A 16,939-nucleotide genomic window follows, 5' to 3' on the forward strand; every position below is an offset into this window, starting at 1 on the left:
TTAAAGGTCTTTTTTAGTAGAATACAATGCCGCAAACCGCACTTCAAAAGGTTGATCCTGCGCAAAATGGCAGATGTTCAAAGATTTCTTGAATCCGCCATTTTGAATCTTTGAACGACTGCCATTTTTTACTCAGGCATTGTTTTGAGCTTGAATTTACGGCATCGAAATCTACTAGTGAAGACCTTTAATTTGATGTGCATATCGACCTATGCTTACGTTAACAATTTTCTTCCGATTCCTGCCCCCTGAGGAGTAAGCGTATAATAGCAATGTAAATTAAATGAATCTTTAAACAACTGTCATTTTGCGCAGGATCAACCTTTTGAAGTGCGGTTTGCGGCATTGTATTCTACTAAAAAAGACCTTTAATTTGATGTGCATATTGCCCTATGCTTACATTTAAGATTTTCTTCCGACTCCTTGTGGGCCGTCCCCCTGAAGAGTTATTGGATCACTGAATATGTGTTAAAATAGAGTTTTATGCCCTGTAACTTTGTACCAAGTATTGTAGCTCTATCTGCATCATTTTTTAAAATATTTAACTGTCCAGGGACTTTTTTACCACCCTGTATATACATATCCTTCTTCAACTAGAAAAGGCAGGCTTCCAGTGAAAGATACTGTTAAGTTTTGGTCTGAGGTAAACCCGCCTTGCAAAAATACTTGCTGAGGTTTTTGATGCTTCACATTGTTTCATTTTCAAGGCACAACTAAAATGAAGAAGAATTGAATTCTTTATTGTTCTGCAGTTCTTCAATTTAATGGTAGCTTTTCCTGAAGAACGATTTGTAAAAGCATCCGAAAAGTCGGCCAGTATTTCTGTCAGTTCAATCGGTCTTGTCCCGAAGACTAAATTCCGACAATATTTTCTTCAATTCTTAGGTATTGACTAGTTGACTAGCTCTTTCAATCTTCCCCTATTCCTTCAAAGTTAATTTTCCTCAACCATCTTCCATCACACAATTCTCTTCTCCTCGTCCCTTTTCATCTTATCCAGCCACATTCTTCTGCACCTTTGCCCTGTATCACCATCTACTCCATTCCTTGGAATTTCCTCTTCACATTCTTCCCACATATCCAAACCATGATATAATTACTCTACTCTCCCTCGTACGATTATCATCAACTACTTCTCTTCTGGTTTTTTAAATCCTCTAATTCTCAAATGGCAAGCACCTATGAAGAGGATTAAAATATTGCAGTGAAAAATACCAATTTTGGATATACATGCCCATCTTGCACAAATGCTATATAGAAAATAGTGCTTCACAAGCAATTTAGACTAGACAGTGTGATTTGTCAATGAGACACTAGAGTAGACTGGAAATGGTTTGATCAAAGTTGATGCAATGTTGACAAATTTCTATTGGATATTCTAAGAATTACATTTACAATATCTTTGGTTGAGTTATCTGCAGCAAAGTGCATTTTTGAAAATTACTTGTAAGAAAAGACAAGTCACTGATTAAAAACAACTTTGATATTTTCTGTTGAATATGCTTCCCAAATTGTTTGTACCAATAGAAGCTTTTTGATTTTATATTGTCAAATACCTAATTGTTTCGCTTCATGATTGCCCCATATTACCTTTATTGAGTGGTAATTTTATGGGGCTGTTAAGTGTGAGCATTTGCTAAAGGTCAAAGTGTACTAAAATTGTGAAGATAGTTTGATTTATGCAGCCAGGGAAGAGTGTGACCAGGCCATATGATGTAATCTTTTATGGTACAGAAGACTGAGGCAGGCAGTAACTGTTCATTTTACTGCAGTATGTGAAGACATTCAGGATACTTTATATTGTAGTATGGTCGGTTTATAGTATAGGCTAATATTTTTTCAATTTCATGGGTTTTTCGTACATTGTAACATGTACAATGGATTGGAAAAATCATAAAATTTGTGTCAGTAAAAGCATGAAGTTGACAAACTTAGGCACAACTGAAAAGGCTCCTATGTCAGTTTAAATCAGTTTATATTGTCCTATAATACATAGCACATGATTTGTATTTGTCATTAAAACTAAAAAGTTTAAAAGACGCTAAGTGATTGAATCATTTATTGAGTTTATATTTGCGATGCGATTGGTTGAAGGTTTGAAGGGTTGATTCGATCAACCTGGTATACAGTCATAATTATTACCTCAAAGTTCCGGGTTCAAATCAGGCCATTCACCAATGGATTCTAAGTGATACTGCTGCAACCTCCTCTAGACCCAGCCTAAAGTAATGTGAAAAAATTGGGCTAGAATCAATGAAAGAACAAGCATAAACAACCTAAGTCAAATTTTCAAAACTTTCTACTGCTAAATACAATTGTAAATGTCTCATCACTTTTGAAAGTCCTTGGAGCCTAGACATTCTAACTCATAAAACAATTCAAACAACTGCAATGAAAATTTCTAATTTTACAGTACTTGCACTAGATATTTAAATTACTCTTGTGTTTGAAAAAAATATTTCAAGATGGTAAATAACTCCTCAGCAGTTGTTTGAAATTAATAACACTGCTCTTATGGCGGGCAAATCCAAGATGGCTGTTAGCTTCCATGGACTCCCATTTGAGAAAACAATTCAAAACTAAAAAGAAAATTTCACAAATCTCAGTGTCCTAGATGTTTAAATTTTAATCACTTTGGTGTTAAAAAAATATTTTTCATGATAAACAACTCTTCAGCAGCTGTTTGAAATAATCAAAGATAGCCGCTAGCTTACAAGGACTCTTAACATTGCCAAACCTTATAAAATTACATAGTCTGCTAGTTAGTCAGTAGTAATGCACAGGTGCAGTTGCATCGTTGCATCGCCTCAGTCAGGTAGAAAGCCTGTCGCAGACAGCCGCTGATGGAAAGTGACCTCCGTAACCCTCCTGAATCATTGATCAGGCAAACTCTCCTCGGAAAGTTGGCTGTCTACTCTTTCTTATCGATTGTGTTGTCTCTGATCGCGCAATTTTTTCTGACTATGCGGCCTGACACATTTCTTTGTGTTGATAAATTTGTGATTAAATATTTTACATTGGTGGAAGGACATTTTTTTTTACTTTGATAATAATTAATTAGGCTTCTCTAAATTAGGGTGCTTTATTTTTATTTTATTTTTTGTGCTGTAGATAATTTTTGCTAAAAGATTCTGTGTTTTGAAATGGGGTGAACAGGTGGAAGAAAATAATATGGTTCTTCAAGATTACTGTAGAAATCAGTTACACACCCACACCTGATTATTATCCATTGTAGTTTTTGTTTGCAATGAATACAAATCAATCTTTAATTTATTTCTAAAGTAATTTTAAAATATGTAAAGGTAAATTACCCACCCTATGTGTAGAGTAACTTTTCTTTCATTAAAAACAAACACACAATAGAAGAGACAGTTTCTTCTTTCACAATATTGTATAATTTCTAGCGATGTAGGTTAATGAGTCAAAATTTTCAGGTTGTTATAAATTCATGAATTTGGTTGGAAAACAACTGACGAAAACAGGTCAAAGTCAAATATTTTTAAAGTGAACCCTCAACCATGTTTTATTGTCCCAATGTGGTATGGTGGTGGTTAGACCAAACAAGACTGTAAAGTTAAACTCAAACACTATTCATGTTTGTTTGACACAAAGCATGAATGAATGAGTCCTGCAAAATGCAGTTTGGTTTCACCATGCATTTAAAACATTCACAAGTGTTTTTCAGAGTCGAGTTGCATTTGAAAGCATGTACATGCTTTTAAAATGTTTAAACACAGGGTTTGAAATTGAGGTTGATTGCTTTTAAGAATGTGTAAAAAGCTTGTGTTAAATAGTTATATTGGAATTTCAATATAAACTGAAGATAAAGGGGTGTAATTATTGTACTTTAAACAAAATTGTTTGTAATTATTTTTATTTTAGATGTTTTGTTTATTAGGTGTAATTTTTGGGGTAAATCATTTTATTGGGAAGTTGACTATTGGTGTTGCCATTGTGTGGGACCATCATAACTTTTCATTTAGAAGCCTTGGGAGCCAAATATATATTTATTTATTGAAAGCATTTTCTCTTGTTATTTTTATTGTTTTTGTCATTGTTTGCCTAAAGCAGGCTCTGTACAGTAGTGGACATTACGGTTTTTCTTTCAGAAGCGTAATCTGGGTTTGTGCTTTGAAGGAGGAGTTTGTCTTAACAGCCATTAACAGCCTTAGACAATTTAACATCCTATTTTTGTCCTTAGTCATTTAAAAATAAAGTTTACTAAATAGTTAAATTCATACATTTCATCACACAAATGGCCAAGCATAATTGCAGATTTTGACCAAGTGCTGATTTGTAACTCTGTGTAGGGCCTGAGTATGGTACGACGGAAGCTGCTTGGAAAGGTGTGTTGGTAGAGGCAGACAGACTATGTGAACTTCACCTCAAAGTTAAAGACAACTTGGTCAACGACGCGATACAACAGGTCAAGACCTGGCAGAAAGATACATACCACAAGGTAAGTGGATTAGCTAAAAGAATTTAGTTATCAAATTTCCAAAGGCTGAGGGTTACAAAGATTGTTTTTTAAATACGGGCAATTTTTGCGTATAGCTCAGTAGTCTGCGTCTATACCGCAACAAGGCTCTCCGCCGCTTACTGGCATCATTTGTGAACAGAATTACACCATTTGCAATTCTGTAGCTGATGTATAAGCTTCGCTGTGTGTTTTTAAAAATTTTAAAACTATTGAATCTTTTGCCGAAAGCGAGATAAGGTTTTTTTCAAGAAACATATGCAATGCCAACACCATCGTCAGATGATTAAGTTTTTCGTCCTAATGCAATGAGTGAGGGTAAAGTGCAGAAATAGGTATGGAGTGTAAAAATAGCAATGAAAACCTTTTCGTGTACTTACCAAAAACACAATATGTTCCGAAATGAACATTTTCACGGCCATTTTTAAACTCCCTTGCCCATTTCTGCACTACCTCACTACTAGGGCCCTAACCTTCAGTTATTTGGCGATGAATGTCAGCATCAGATATGTTCCTTGTGGTAAAAAACGTACTGACCTTATCTCGCAAATATCGGGAGATTCAATAATTTAAAAAAATTTTAAAACACACAGCGAAGCAAACACGACAGCTACAAAGCTGCAAACGGTGTCATTCTTTAAAAAAATAAAGCCTGTATGCAGTGAGGAGCCTAACTACGGAGCCATACACTAAAACAGCCCTTGCTTAAATAATTACCCTCGTATATTAGTGGTTTACATACCTTAATGTCAAAAATCCTTAAAGCAACTCATCAGCTACTTTCAATTAAACTTTATGTCATTGTTGCACCGAATAAAAAACATTCTTCATATTTTCCAATGAACGTTGTCAAATTAGTAACAGAGTTAAAAAACAAATTTATAAACTTACATATACTTATTACTACATATTATTAGTGTTCAACATTGGAAACTAACCTCAAAACGGGAAAATAAGTTATCCTACTACTGCATAGAAATGATCCCATTGCTATACCTGTAAACAGTATGCGAAGTATCTCATTGCCGCTTGCTAATCAGCTGATTTCCCAGTAGACGTTTCTAGACCAATCAAAGCCACGGATCGGGAACCTTATTTAACAACCGGTAAGCAAATAACATAACCTTGAAAAAGCAAACATAACCTAAATGACATTTTACAAACATCTAAAAAGTTAATCTGTGTGTAATTTATAGGTTAATTATGGTGGTAGGAAAAATCTGGTGTTTGTTTATTATGAACTCAAACAGTCATTGCCGCTCTAAAATGTGTGGCGACACTCAGCTAAAGCTTTTTGCGGCCATCTACAGTTCTCGAGCGGCAATGACGTACTTCACGCTCTTGATACACAAAAAGCTATTTCTTCAAACGAGCCAGTACCTATACAATAAATGTTATAATATGTGTGTATGTTTTTAGTTACGCTGATTTTAATTTGATACGACGTAAACTAAACATAAATTAAATTTATTCTCTCAGTTTTTATTTTTTTATCTTCTCTCTAACCCAAAATTTATAAAACTGTACACACTTCTAATAAGCGTTGTTGTGTTTATCCTTAACTGTATAAGAATTTAAAAACATCAATTCATCTTCATCACTCAATTTTCTTGTTTCAGTCAATGATACAAATCAAAGAACGCAAAGAGATGGAGGATGCGTTCAAGAAGGCGCAGAAACCGTGGGCGAAGCTGCTACAGAAAGTGAACAAGGCCAAGTCTGACTACCACACGGCCTGTAAACAGGAGAAGTCTGCGTCCAATCAGGAGCGGAACGCCACAGGAGACAGCTCCTTTTCCATGGACCAGGTACAGGCACGTACCAAACACTATATACTCTATGTGTTTGTGTGTTCCTTATATTTTTTTTACGCTTTGTTGCTTTTTGAAAGTCTTTGTTTTACTGTGTTCAGTGTATCCGCAAGACCAAAATCGTCCTTACCTGGTCGAGAAAATCCCGTTTTATCCTTCCTTATACAAAGAAAAATACCTTTTTATCCTGTATATATTTCCCTGTTCTTTACAGAGTCAACTTTTTGCCATTTTTTCTCAAATAGCTCTTTGATACTTGCTATTAATACTGTGATGGAATGATTTATTCATTTGAGGTTAGTTTTTATTTCAAAAGCAGTTCTAAAATCCTACGTATACAGACTAATTTTTTGTTTCTTATGTGTGCTAAAAATTATGTCCCACCATCACATCTTTGGGCACTAGGTTCTAGCCCGGAATAATTTTTAACATCACTTTAGGCTTGGCCTAGAGGTTGCGGCATTATTGCATGCATAACTTGCACATCCTACTTGCTTTTTTTACATTTTGTGAAGCGAGTGGTTTTGTTTTCTTACAACACTGTTTTAATTAAACCAAGGAGACTACAAAAATCAGCTATTACTGTTCATTCTAAAATCAATTAAATATCTCTTTGTTTTTTTAGACAATGGTTAGCGTATATGGAACAAGCTAAAAGAACAGTTAGGCCTATGTCATAGACAAATAGAAATATAGATCGACAGCAGTGCTGCGGTTAGCACCGCAAGGACTGCCGTGTAGTTACGTAGCACGTGTGTGTTAACTACACGGCACTCCTTGCGGTGGACGCCAGAACTTATGTTAACCGCAGCACTGCTGTCGATCTATATTCAATTCTATTTGCCTATGGTTACGTATAGTATTTTGCTCATGTATGATTTTACATAGATAAAATTTGTGTCCTGATCAGTAATAGGACTTGCTCTTCCAACCAAAGGTAATAACTATTGCATTATTTTTGCTTTGTGTGATATTTACACAATGAACTGCAGGTAGAGGCCTGTTAAAAACATGTCAAATTTTTGGGAAATGTATATAAACTAACTTTTTGTTTTTGCTTCTCTACAGTGTCCTATGACGTATGATTTTTTCCCCCTATTGATAAAACAAAATGTGGGTAAGTGTTTTAACTATATAAACATTTAAGCGTATCGTTTACAAATTAAATCATCATATGGGAACAGTATTTTCATATGTGCATGAGCGCCTCATCATACTCGTATTATGTAGCCTTCTAAGTTAGCCTAACTTAGAAAAAAAATTATCTAACTAAGTGTAGAAACATACAGACAGCGTAGCGTAGCGCAACGTAGCGCAGCGCAGCGTAGCGTAGCCGAGCGCAGCTTTGTCCAATACACACAGAGAGCGCAGCGTAGCGTAGCGCATTATAGGTTGTAGACGGTCTTAAAGGTACATCAGTCAGTATAGAGGATGGCTCTTTCAAAGACGACTCGTATAAGTTTTGTTGAATATACCTTAAGGTAGCAGTTTTTGATCAGTAGAAGTGTCGGGGTGCACAAAGTTTGTAAAGGCAGGGACAAACATGGTGAATACATCTTATTTCTAATCCTTAGGAAACACGAGTCTCGGTTTAAGAATTACACAAGAAGGTCGACTACAACGTTCGATTACATATTTAGTTTGGTGAAGGATGATTGAGAGAAGCCAAGATTGGGAGGAGACCAATTGGTGCAGAAAAGAGACTAGTATTGACTTTATCTACTTTTATTCATACTATTACCAGCTTAAATATACTTTTTAAGTAAAAAAATAAGTAATGTTTTGACGAAAACCATTGATAAAGAAAATTTAGGATGGTGCAACTTTGTATGAAAATACCCCCACCTCAGCAAACCTGCAGACTAAGCAAATTTCCATTTGACCGATTAGATTTTTAATTAAATCTATTTAAATAACATTATGCCAAACAAGTACCTAGGTTTGCTGCTACAGGGAGGGCAACGAAGTAGGTTTTTAGTAAAATATCAATAGCTTAGTATAAATTAAGTTGATTTGCCAAGTTTGATGAAAATATATCCGTAAACAAGTAAACTACAACAGCTAACTTATTCTCATTCTCTTTAAGAATAACATGGGAATTTTAAATTTATAACTTTTTGAATTTTCTTTGTAACCAATAACCTTACAAAAACACTTTAATATACTATAAAATTTGATTATTTAACCTTTTTAAAATGGTTTGGAGATGAATTAGAAATGTTTGTTTTTTGAGGGTCAAAAATGAGAAAATTAAATTTTTACCCCATACAACCCCCATAAACACCCGTTCCCATGGTCCGATCATGCTGGTTTGCCAACTCATTCAAGATTGTCCCATCTCACACCTTCAAGCCAAATTTAATCAAAATCGGACCAAAATTACTCAAGTTATCACGTTCACGGACACGTCTTAAAAAGTCGCGCCCCTCCCCCCCTTAATTTCGGTAAAACAGGGGAAGCACTTAGGGGACGGGCGGGGACTTTTAGGGTGTGATTTTACATACCATAACGGACATATGTGGAAAAATTAGCTTTATATCTCTCATTTCCGGGTAAAAACCTAGATTGACTGGGCTATTAAGCGTGTCTGCAGTCGAATGCGCTCCAATACGCTCTGAGAAAAACAAAATAGTTTGTTCCTCGGTCGTACGCTGCGCTGCGCTGCGCTACGCTACGCCGAAATACGCTACTAGTATGTCATACCTCATTTCAATGCACGGGTTTGATTTAAAACATGCGCTGCGCTACGCTACGCTGTCTGTATGTTTTTACACTAAGTAGTCAAATTGAATTTATTTTTTGAAAACAGATGCAAATGTATAGGCTAACTATTTTACACAACAGATTTACACACAAATTTTCTTTTCAGCATGCTCTCTGTTGCAAAACACGGATATTAGCTAGTTATTATTAATAATAGTCATTAAAAATAATACAATTACAGGTTGGTCCAAAATATAAATATTCACCACCCTTAAGGCAGTTTTGGTAGTATAAGTGTAATCCTACCATAAACTGAAATTCTGAAATTAACTTGAGTTTGCATCATCATTCAAAAGAAAGCAGTCTTTCATGTTTAAGTAATTAAAACTCTTAATTAACTAGAGTCATTCCACATTTCTCTCTTTATGAATGATAATGTCACCTTTACTTTTTATCAAAAGTAAGTTAATGAGATTCTATTTTAGTTTTTTTAATTAATTTTCTGAGAATTACTCGTTATTAGTATAATTTTCTTTTTTTTCTGTAAAAAAAAGCTCAATGTTCAGTTGTTGTTAAAGAAGTAGTTTAAAACATATTTAAAACTAAAATATAACACTGAGTTGTTTTAATATACTCTACACCAGCCTATTTAATTATTTAAAATCTTTCTTGGTTTTACCTTGGTTCAGAAATTTTTTTATTTTTCATGTCATATTCTTTTTTTTACATCCAGAAAAGTTTCAGGGTGTAAGCAGTCCCACCCCTCTCCTGCCCAAAAGTTCCTCGAAATCTTATTCTTGCTCCTTAAGTAAAAAGGTGAGCGTTGTCAATTCCTTGTTTTGCTTTTGTTTGTTGCGATATATTTGCTTAGTTAATTGTGTTTGTGTAGTGAATTTTAATTGTAGGTAATGATGAACAGTAGATAATTAGTAGTTTATGCTTGTCTTCCTATCAATTTGGTTTGATTTTTATTTACTAACTAGATTATACATTGAAATTAACATATATTATTTTAAAAGGAGGAATTTATTTATATTCTATTGATTGTAGAATCATGATAGTCATGATACTATAACAATGTCGTTGTAGGTTACATAAGAAAGAGACAAAATTTATGTCAGAAAAACACAATTTTGTACAGGGTTGGGAAAAACCCTCAGGAAAACCAAACTCTGCACACCTCTATGTAGCACAAAAGTACACTTTTGTTAGTATCCCTATTTTTTCTGGATGTTAAATGTAAATCCCCATCAAGTAACACCTCATTTTAAAGGTCACCAGTTAAAAAGAATGTCAGCAAAAACCAGAGATCCCTATCTCAACCCAGTACAAAATAGCTTTTTTTCTTAATTACTAAAAAAAATTAAGAAAAAAAGGATAATCTATGCATAATACCGATAAATTGTTCATATCAATATCATCGAAAAGTCACAAATTGTTTTTCAAGGGCACTGATATAATTTCTTTTAAAGCAAATTACACTAAAGCACTTTTGCTCTACATTTATAATACTTTTTATATCTATTACAATTTTAAAATAAATATAAATAGAGAGAGTTGTATATTTATAATTACTCTAATTTCGAAGCAGAATTTCACAAGTCCTTCAACAATAGAAAGTAGGCCACAATGAAATCATTGTCTCCAAGTCATGTCGTCTTATCAATTAGTAATAATTGTTATCTCAAGATATTTCTCTTATCAGTGTTACAACACCTAAATAACTTACATCATGACTTCAAGGTGTGACTTGCTCGACTTAGTAAAAACAACTTTTACTGCCAAATGATTTGATAAACCTATTTTAGTAGAAATTATGGACTATTTTCAACTCTATTAACTGTCACCCTAGTAGACTGAAATGTGATGGTGAATCGATAGTAAGCAGAAAGTTCTTTAAATTGCTAGACTTAGAAAAATTAATAATTATTAACAGAAATAAAATAGTGTACATCTAAACAATATCATGGTATGTTTCTGTATATTAATTAAGTGACAACAGAAATTTACGATTAAAAAACTGAAAGTGTATTGATGTTACACTGTTGTAAAATAATGGTTTTAATTACTTTTGCACTTTTTAACATCATCTCGCTTACGTGTTTCACAAAGTAATAAAATAAATTTGTTGAGGTATCTTAAAAAGAAAGGTAAAATAATGTTTATTCATGTTTTCCATGTTCTTTATGGAATTTTTTTTTTACCAGTAATCCTGAACTATCATTGATGTTAAGATTACTGTTCCACAAAAACTATTCAACTTCGATTAAAAAAAATAATTTTTCCTAAATTTACTAACGAGAATTGATTAAAGTAATTTTTATAGTTTTGTCCTCTTAATGTCTTAAAACTGTAAACTTAATACAGTATTTATTTTAAATTTTTTGTATGAAAACATGTTTGTATTTTATTATGTACATAAAGATTTGACTAAAACAATTTCAATTTTTATAGATTTCTATCTAATTTTATTTTTAAAATGCTACACATAGAGTTCAACGCAACAACAATTTTCTGTTCTATTATTCCATATAATTTTCAAAACAAAAACATAAATCAGACAACAAATCCGGAGGTAATAAAAGCGAACCAAGTGGAAAAGTTCTGAGTGGAGGAATTACTGGAGAGCTTTCGGATCGTAAAAGTTCCAACTACACCTGACCACATAAAACTTTCCTTTTGCTTTGTTTATTAAGTACAAAAGAGTGAAATTTTAATAGGGTTTTTAGTAAATATTTTTTTTTGGCATATAATGATTGAGTTTTGGTTAAGTTTATTTTCCCAGCTTTAAATTTATTTTATTTTATGCATTTTACATAACTAATGGCCAAATTCCAGAGTTAATTTGTGTTTATTTTTGTTTTAATGTTTAGAGAAGATTCCTTAGTTTAGATATGTATATAACTTTACTATCATGATTTTAACAACATTCTTGAAAAAGTTTTTTTTTTATTAGTTTATTTATTATTTAATTTTGAACGTCACAAGAAACTATATTCTTGTTATATATTGTAATTAAAGTTTAAATAGGTTTAAACAATTTTTTTTTATTACTAATGAAATTATTTTAATTATATAAATATTCTGTGGAATTGACAAAACTATTACAAAACTGCTTTTATGAACATTTGTCTAAGTAAAAAAAATTTAAAAAGATTGTATGGTCAAACATTAATATTTTTCTTGGGTAAAAGAAAATTGAAATGCTTAATTCATTGTCCAAAAAAATTATTTCACATTTCCTCGATTATCAGAAATAAAAGTAAAATTTATTTATTGGAAGTTCAATTAGTCTTTATTATTTATTTAATTCAAATATTTTCATTTAATTTTCATCTAGCTTTTTTATCATAATCCTAATTCAAAATTAACAGCGCAACACTGACATTAACTATGATGACACACGTCTACATCAGAAATGAGTAATAAATGAGGGCGGGAGACAGTGACAGTAATATACATATGACAACAGCTGACAATGACATAGACAAGTACTCTTACTCTCATGCAATCCAACTGTACTTTACATAGAGTAATGAACACTTCTCTTGTAGATGGTTGGTTGAATTATACTTGCAAATACAAGTGTTGTGTATGTGCAGATGTATTTTATAAACATAGTAATAGTATATTTTGTACCTTGGGCCGAAAATGAGGTTATGCCGGCTCCAGTTGTTTGTTAAAACGGCCGAGAGCTTCAAAACCCTTTCAGCCGAAAAAAAAACCGATAAAATACAAACGCTATTTTTCACCACACAATACAAAATTGAGAAAATATACACAATATGCATACTAACAGTCAACACAATTGCAACTTTATGGTTATGTGAAGAAATATTTAGAGGAATCAGTAAAAAAAAAATAGTTTAAGCAGTGGTGACAACAAAACAAGTCCATTGCAATGCTATGGATACTGATTAAGTATTTAATATGCAGCTGATTTTCGGCCATAGGGATGTAAAAACCTGCTCGGTCCCCAAATGACAAATGACAGCAATATGTAGCTTTTGGTTACCAATAAATTTGTAAAACGGCTAAAAACATTGTGATGAAAAAGAAGTTTCCAAATGAAAGAATGTTGTCTATTTAAAATGTGGATGTTATTTGTTGTATTAAAAGATTGTTTACCCCTTTGGCGTTCAAAGGCTAATATATATTGGATATAAGAATTATATTCATTTTATTTATCAAAAAGGACAACAATATTGGTTATTAATATATGTATAATATGTTGTTGTCTCCTTTTCAAGCTAGTTGTCCCTTCTGTATTCAAGTTAAACTTCGTACCACAATTCATGAATAATCCATTAGTCCTTACACTAACTTAGGTATTCCCATACGAATAGTCAATGAATATTCAGTTCATTAATGATCTACAAGTTTGTTACCTATTAATGTGACACAAATTATAGGGTTTTAAAATAATTGTTAAAAAAAATTGTAGGTTATGTATCTATAAATGTTTTGACCAGTTTTTGTGAAGTTATGTCAATGTAAATAACACCTGGAGTTAGTATCAACCAATTGTTTAAGTAAACTATTGAAACTTTAAAAGATTTTTAAAATTATATTTTGGTGTAAGTCGAAGAGTTTTATCTGATAGTTTCAAAAGCGTGTCAAATCGAGATAAACCAGTTGCTCCATCAGTCAGCTGTTATCTGCTGTTGCGTTGTGTACAAGGTACTTGGCGCAATCCTCAAATAGATCTAATTTTATCACAATGTAATAAATGACAATGAGCTTATGAAGAGGATGTATCACATTCAATCAATCGTAACAGCAGTGTCATGGTCTTTTCTTCCACCATTCTTTTGTAGCCTTTTCCTACCTCTATGCTTAGTCAAATCAATTAAATTATGAAAATTATTTGTGGGATTCACTCACCATTTTTGTCTATGGTGTCCAAGACTCGTCAAAACACATATTTATACAAGACACACAATCGTCCATGGCATCAAAGTCCGACGTTTTGCGGAACTCACAAAAAAGTGCGCTTCCTCAGAGTTGGAAAAAACTATTTTTATCCCACACGCAGGTGGAACGCCTAACCACGACTGGCAGATAATCTGAACTTGGAGAACGGGCAAGGGAAGGGGTAGGTGCATTGTCCATTGTTGATAAGCCATTCATGCCCCTGGCCTTATCTCATAGTTGCTATAGTTCGTCTTTAACAAATTTTAAATACACCATGCTAACATCCACGGTTGGTTAGGCGTTCGACTTGCGTTCAGGATAAAAATATTTTTTAGAACCCTGGGGTAGCAGAATGTATTTTTTGTGAGTCCGGCAAAAAGTTGAACTTCGATGCCATTGCCTGTCTTATGTGTGTTTGTGGGTGTTTTGATGAGTCCTGGACATCATAGACAAAAAAAGGTGGATGAAGTCTACAAATAATCTACATAAATGAATAACACGACTAAAAGTATGTGATTTAGAAACAAATAAAGTCAAATGAAACTGTATAACGTACATAGCATAGCTATAAAACAGGTGACATTGTCAAAAGTCTTATTTTAGTAGGTGACAATGATAGAATCCAATATTATTGGCTGTTGCAAAGTATAAAATTCTTTCAGTAACTAGATTAGATTTCCACAGAATGTGTCTAGAGAAAAGTGTATGGGCGTAAAAACTGTGAGCGGTTTTGGCAGATTTCTGAAGGCTGTACATGTTAGTCAACTAACACAACTGTAGATGTACATCAGTTTTTATGAAGAAAGTAACAAAAGTTAAAGAAGTTTTGCTTGCAGACGAGTATGTTTCACAGTGTACCATTGTCTATGGTAGTCGTAAAGATGGTTCCCATCAGTTAGGCTATCCCATACACAGTCGATCTGTATTCTGTGAATTTCCCTAACTTTTGACACTGTCCCGATCAAACATTGATGAACGACTGATATTATCAACATCGGGAAAATTTAAACTACCTTTTCAAAAATCCCTCTCCTTACTCTCATTTTAGCGAATTTCCCATATAGGGAATAAGTTATTACCGTAGGTCTCATGGTAAGACCTAGACCCGGGAGCGATTTACTATTTCGTTTTGAGGTCCCCAGAGGCCAAAAACACCATCCGTTCAAATTCATATATATATATATATATATAATTATATATATTTATATATGTGTCGGTTAGCGCGATAACTCGAGCAAAATTGATCCGATTTTGATGAAATTTGGTACAAACGTGTAAACCTACATTTATTCGAACAAGTTCGCGAACCAGCATAATCGGACCATGGGATCAGGGGTTTATAGGGGGTTTTATGGGGTAAAAATGGGTTTTTCTCATTTTTGACCCTAAAAACTTTAAATTTCTAAATTTCTCTCCAGACCATTTTGAAGAGCTTAAAAAAACAAATAATTTAGTATATTGAAGTGTTTTTGAATGTTCATTGACTACGGAGAAAATTAAAAAAAATTGTAAATTTAAAATTCCCATGTTATTCTTATGGAGAATAAATAAACTGTTCTAGTTTTCTTTGTTTATAGATATATTTTAATCAAATTTGGCTTATTTCATACTAAGCTATCAATATTTCAATTGAAAAAACACACCTTAACATCTTCCCCATAGCAGCAAACCTAACTACTCACTAAAATTAATGTTATTTAAATAGGAAATAAAATCTGAAAATTTATAGGGAATATTTTAGTAGAAATCAAGCCGGGTAAATGGAAATTCGCTTAGTATGCAGGTTTGCTATGACGGGGGTATTGTAATGTTCTATCAGTTTTATTCACACTCACATACACACATCCATGTACTGACAATGGTTTGAGGGATAGACCCCTTAGACCACAATTCTATAGAACACAATTTGCCCTTGGGGGGGGGGGGTCATGTTAATTTTGAATTTAATTTAATTGATAATGGTTTATGACAAAACTGAGTGCTGAAAAGAGAAATTAAAGTTAAATTGGTGGAAATTAATTAAAGTGAAGAGCATATTGCTAGTAGTTGATTAAACTTCCTCGTTTTGTTGCGAAAAAAGCTTGTTATAGACCTTAATTTGTATACAAACTTTGTAGTTTTAGCTGTCTTGTTTATAAATCTTAAGATCAGTGGTTTGATTCTGCTAGATCAATTCCAGACCCAAACGCCATATGTGATTGGGCTATGAATTGATGATGCTATTAAAAAATGCATGAGCAAGAAGATCATACGTTAAACCACTGCAAAACGTAAAAAATGCCAATGGCATAAATAAACCAACAAGATTTGGCCTAAAAATGCTCTACATGTCTATTTTCTGTTGTAGGTGAAGAAGATGCAAGACAGGGTACAGAAGACCAAAGAGGAGGTACAGAAGTGCAAGGAGAGGTACGAACTGGCTCTGCAGGAACTCAACGGCTACAACCCCAAATACATGGAAGATATGTCAGTAGTATTCGACAAGTGCCAGGAAATGGAGGCTCAGAGGCTTCATTTCTTCAAGGAAACTCTTTTCTCTATTCACAAATGCCTCAATATCTCACAGGACCCTGAGTAAGCTATCATTGATTTCCTTAAAAGAAATAGACATCTTATTCCCACAGTTAAGCTGTACAGTTTGTAAGAATACAAGTTATTAATAGCTTATAAGTAGTTGAATCCGTAGAAGAAGCGCACTGATGTCAGCTGCAGATTTCTTCGTAGACGACAACTTTTTTAATCAAACCAAAGTGAAACCAACTTAATAACTTATTATAAACTATAGTATCTTTGATGTCACATCAACCAAAAACTAAGGAGTAAGATAGAAATTTTAAATTAGTGGATGACGTTATCGTCATCCCCCACAATCGCGGTCGAAACTTGGACATCTCCTGCAGCAATGGAAACTTTATCATGGTCGATTGTGGCAAAATATTGAACCTCTCCGCAGCCACGGAGTAATCTTAAGACATATCCTGTGGTCATGGAAGAAATTGTCTTTGGCGATTGTGGAAATTTATTGAACAACTCA

At 33.4% G+C, this 16,939-nt stretch overlaps 1 protein-coding gene across 3 annotated transcripts in view; it reads left to right on the forward strand.

The window, feature by feature from the left end:
• The window catches only part of LOC128985739 (protein kinase C and casein kinase substrate in neurons protein 1), a 104,208-nt gene that overhangs the window by 80,088 nt on the left and 7,181 nt on the right, over window positions 1-16,939 (forward strand). For 2 of the 3 annotated variants that reach the window (XM_054405564.1, XM_054405566.1), the window contains exons 3-5: window positions 4,311-4,459; window positions 6,097-6,291; window positions 16,253-16,479. In XM_054405564.1, the coding sequence (XP_054261539.1) occupies window positions 4,311-4,459; window positions 6,097-6,291; window positions 16,253-16,479 (571 nt within the window). The remainder of the gene's footprint in view (window positions 1-4,310; window positions 4,460-6,096; window positions 6,292-16,252; window positions 16,480-16,939) is intronic. The other variant, XM_054405565.1, reaches the window with a different exon arrangement.

Source organism: Macrosteles quadrilineatus, unplaced genomic scaffold (genome assembly GCF_028750875.1).
Source record: "Macrosteles quadrilineatus isolate MER2022 unplaced genomic scaffold, UCM_ALF_1.0 Scaffold_2__2_contigs__length_208266976, whole genome shotgun sequence".
In the NCBI taxonomy this organism is placed as follows: domain Eukaryota; kingdom Metazoa; phylum Arthropoda; class Insecta; order Hemiptera; family Cicadellidae; genus Macrosteles; species Macrosteles quadrilineatus.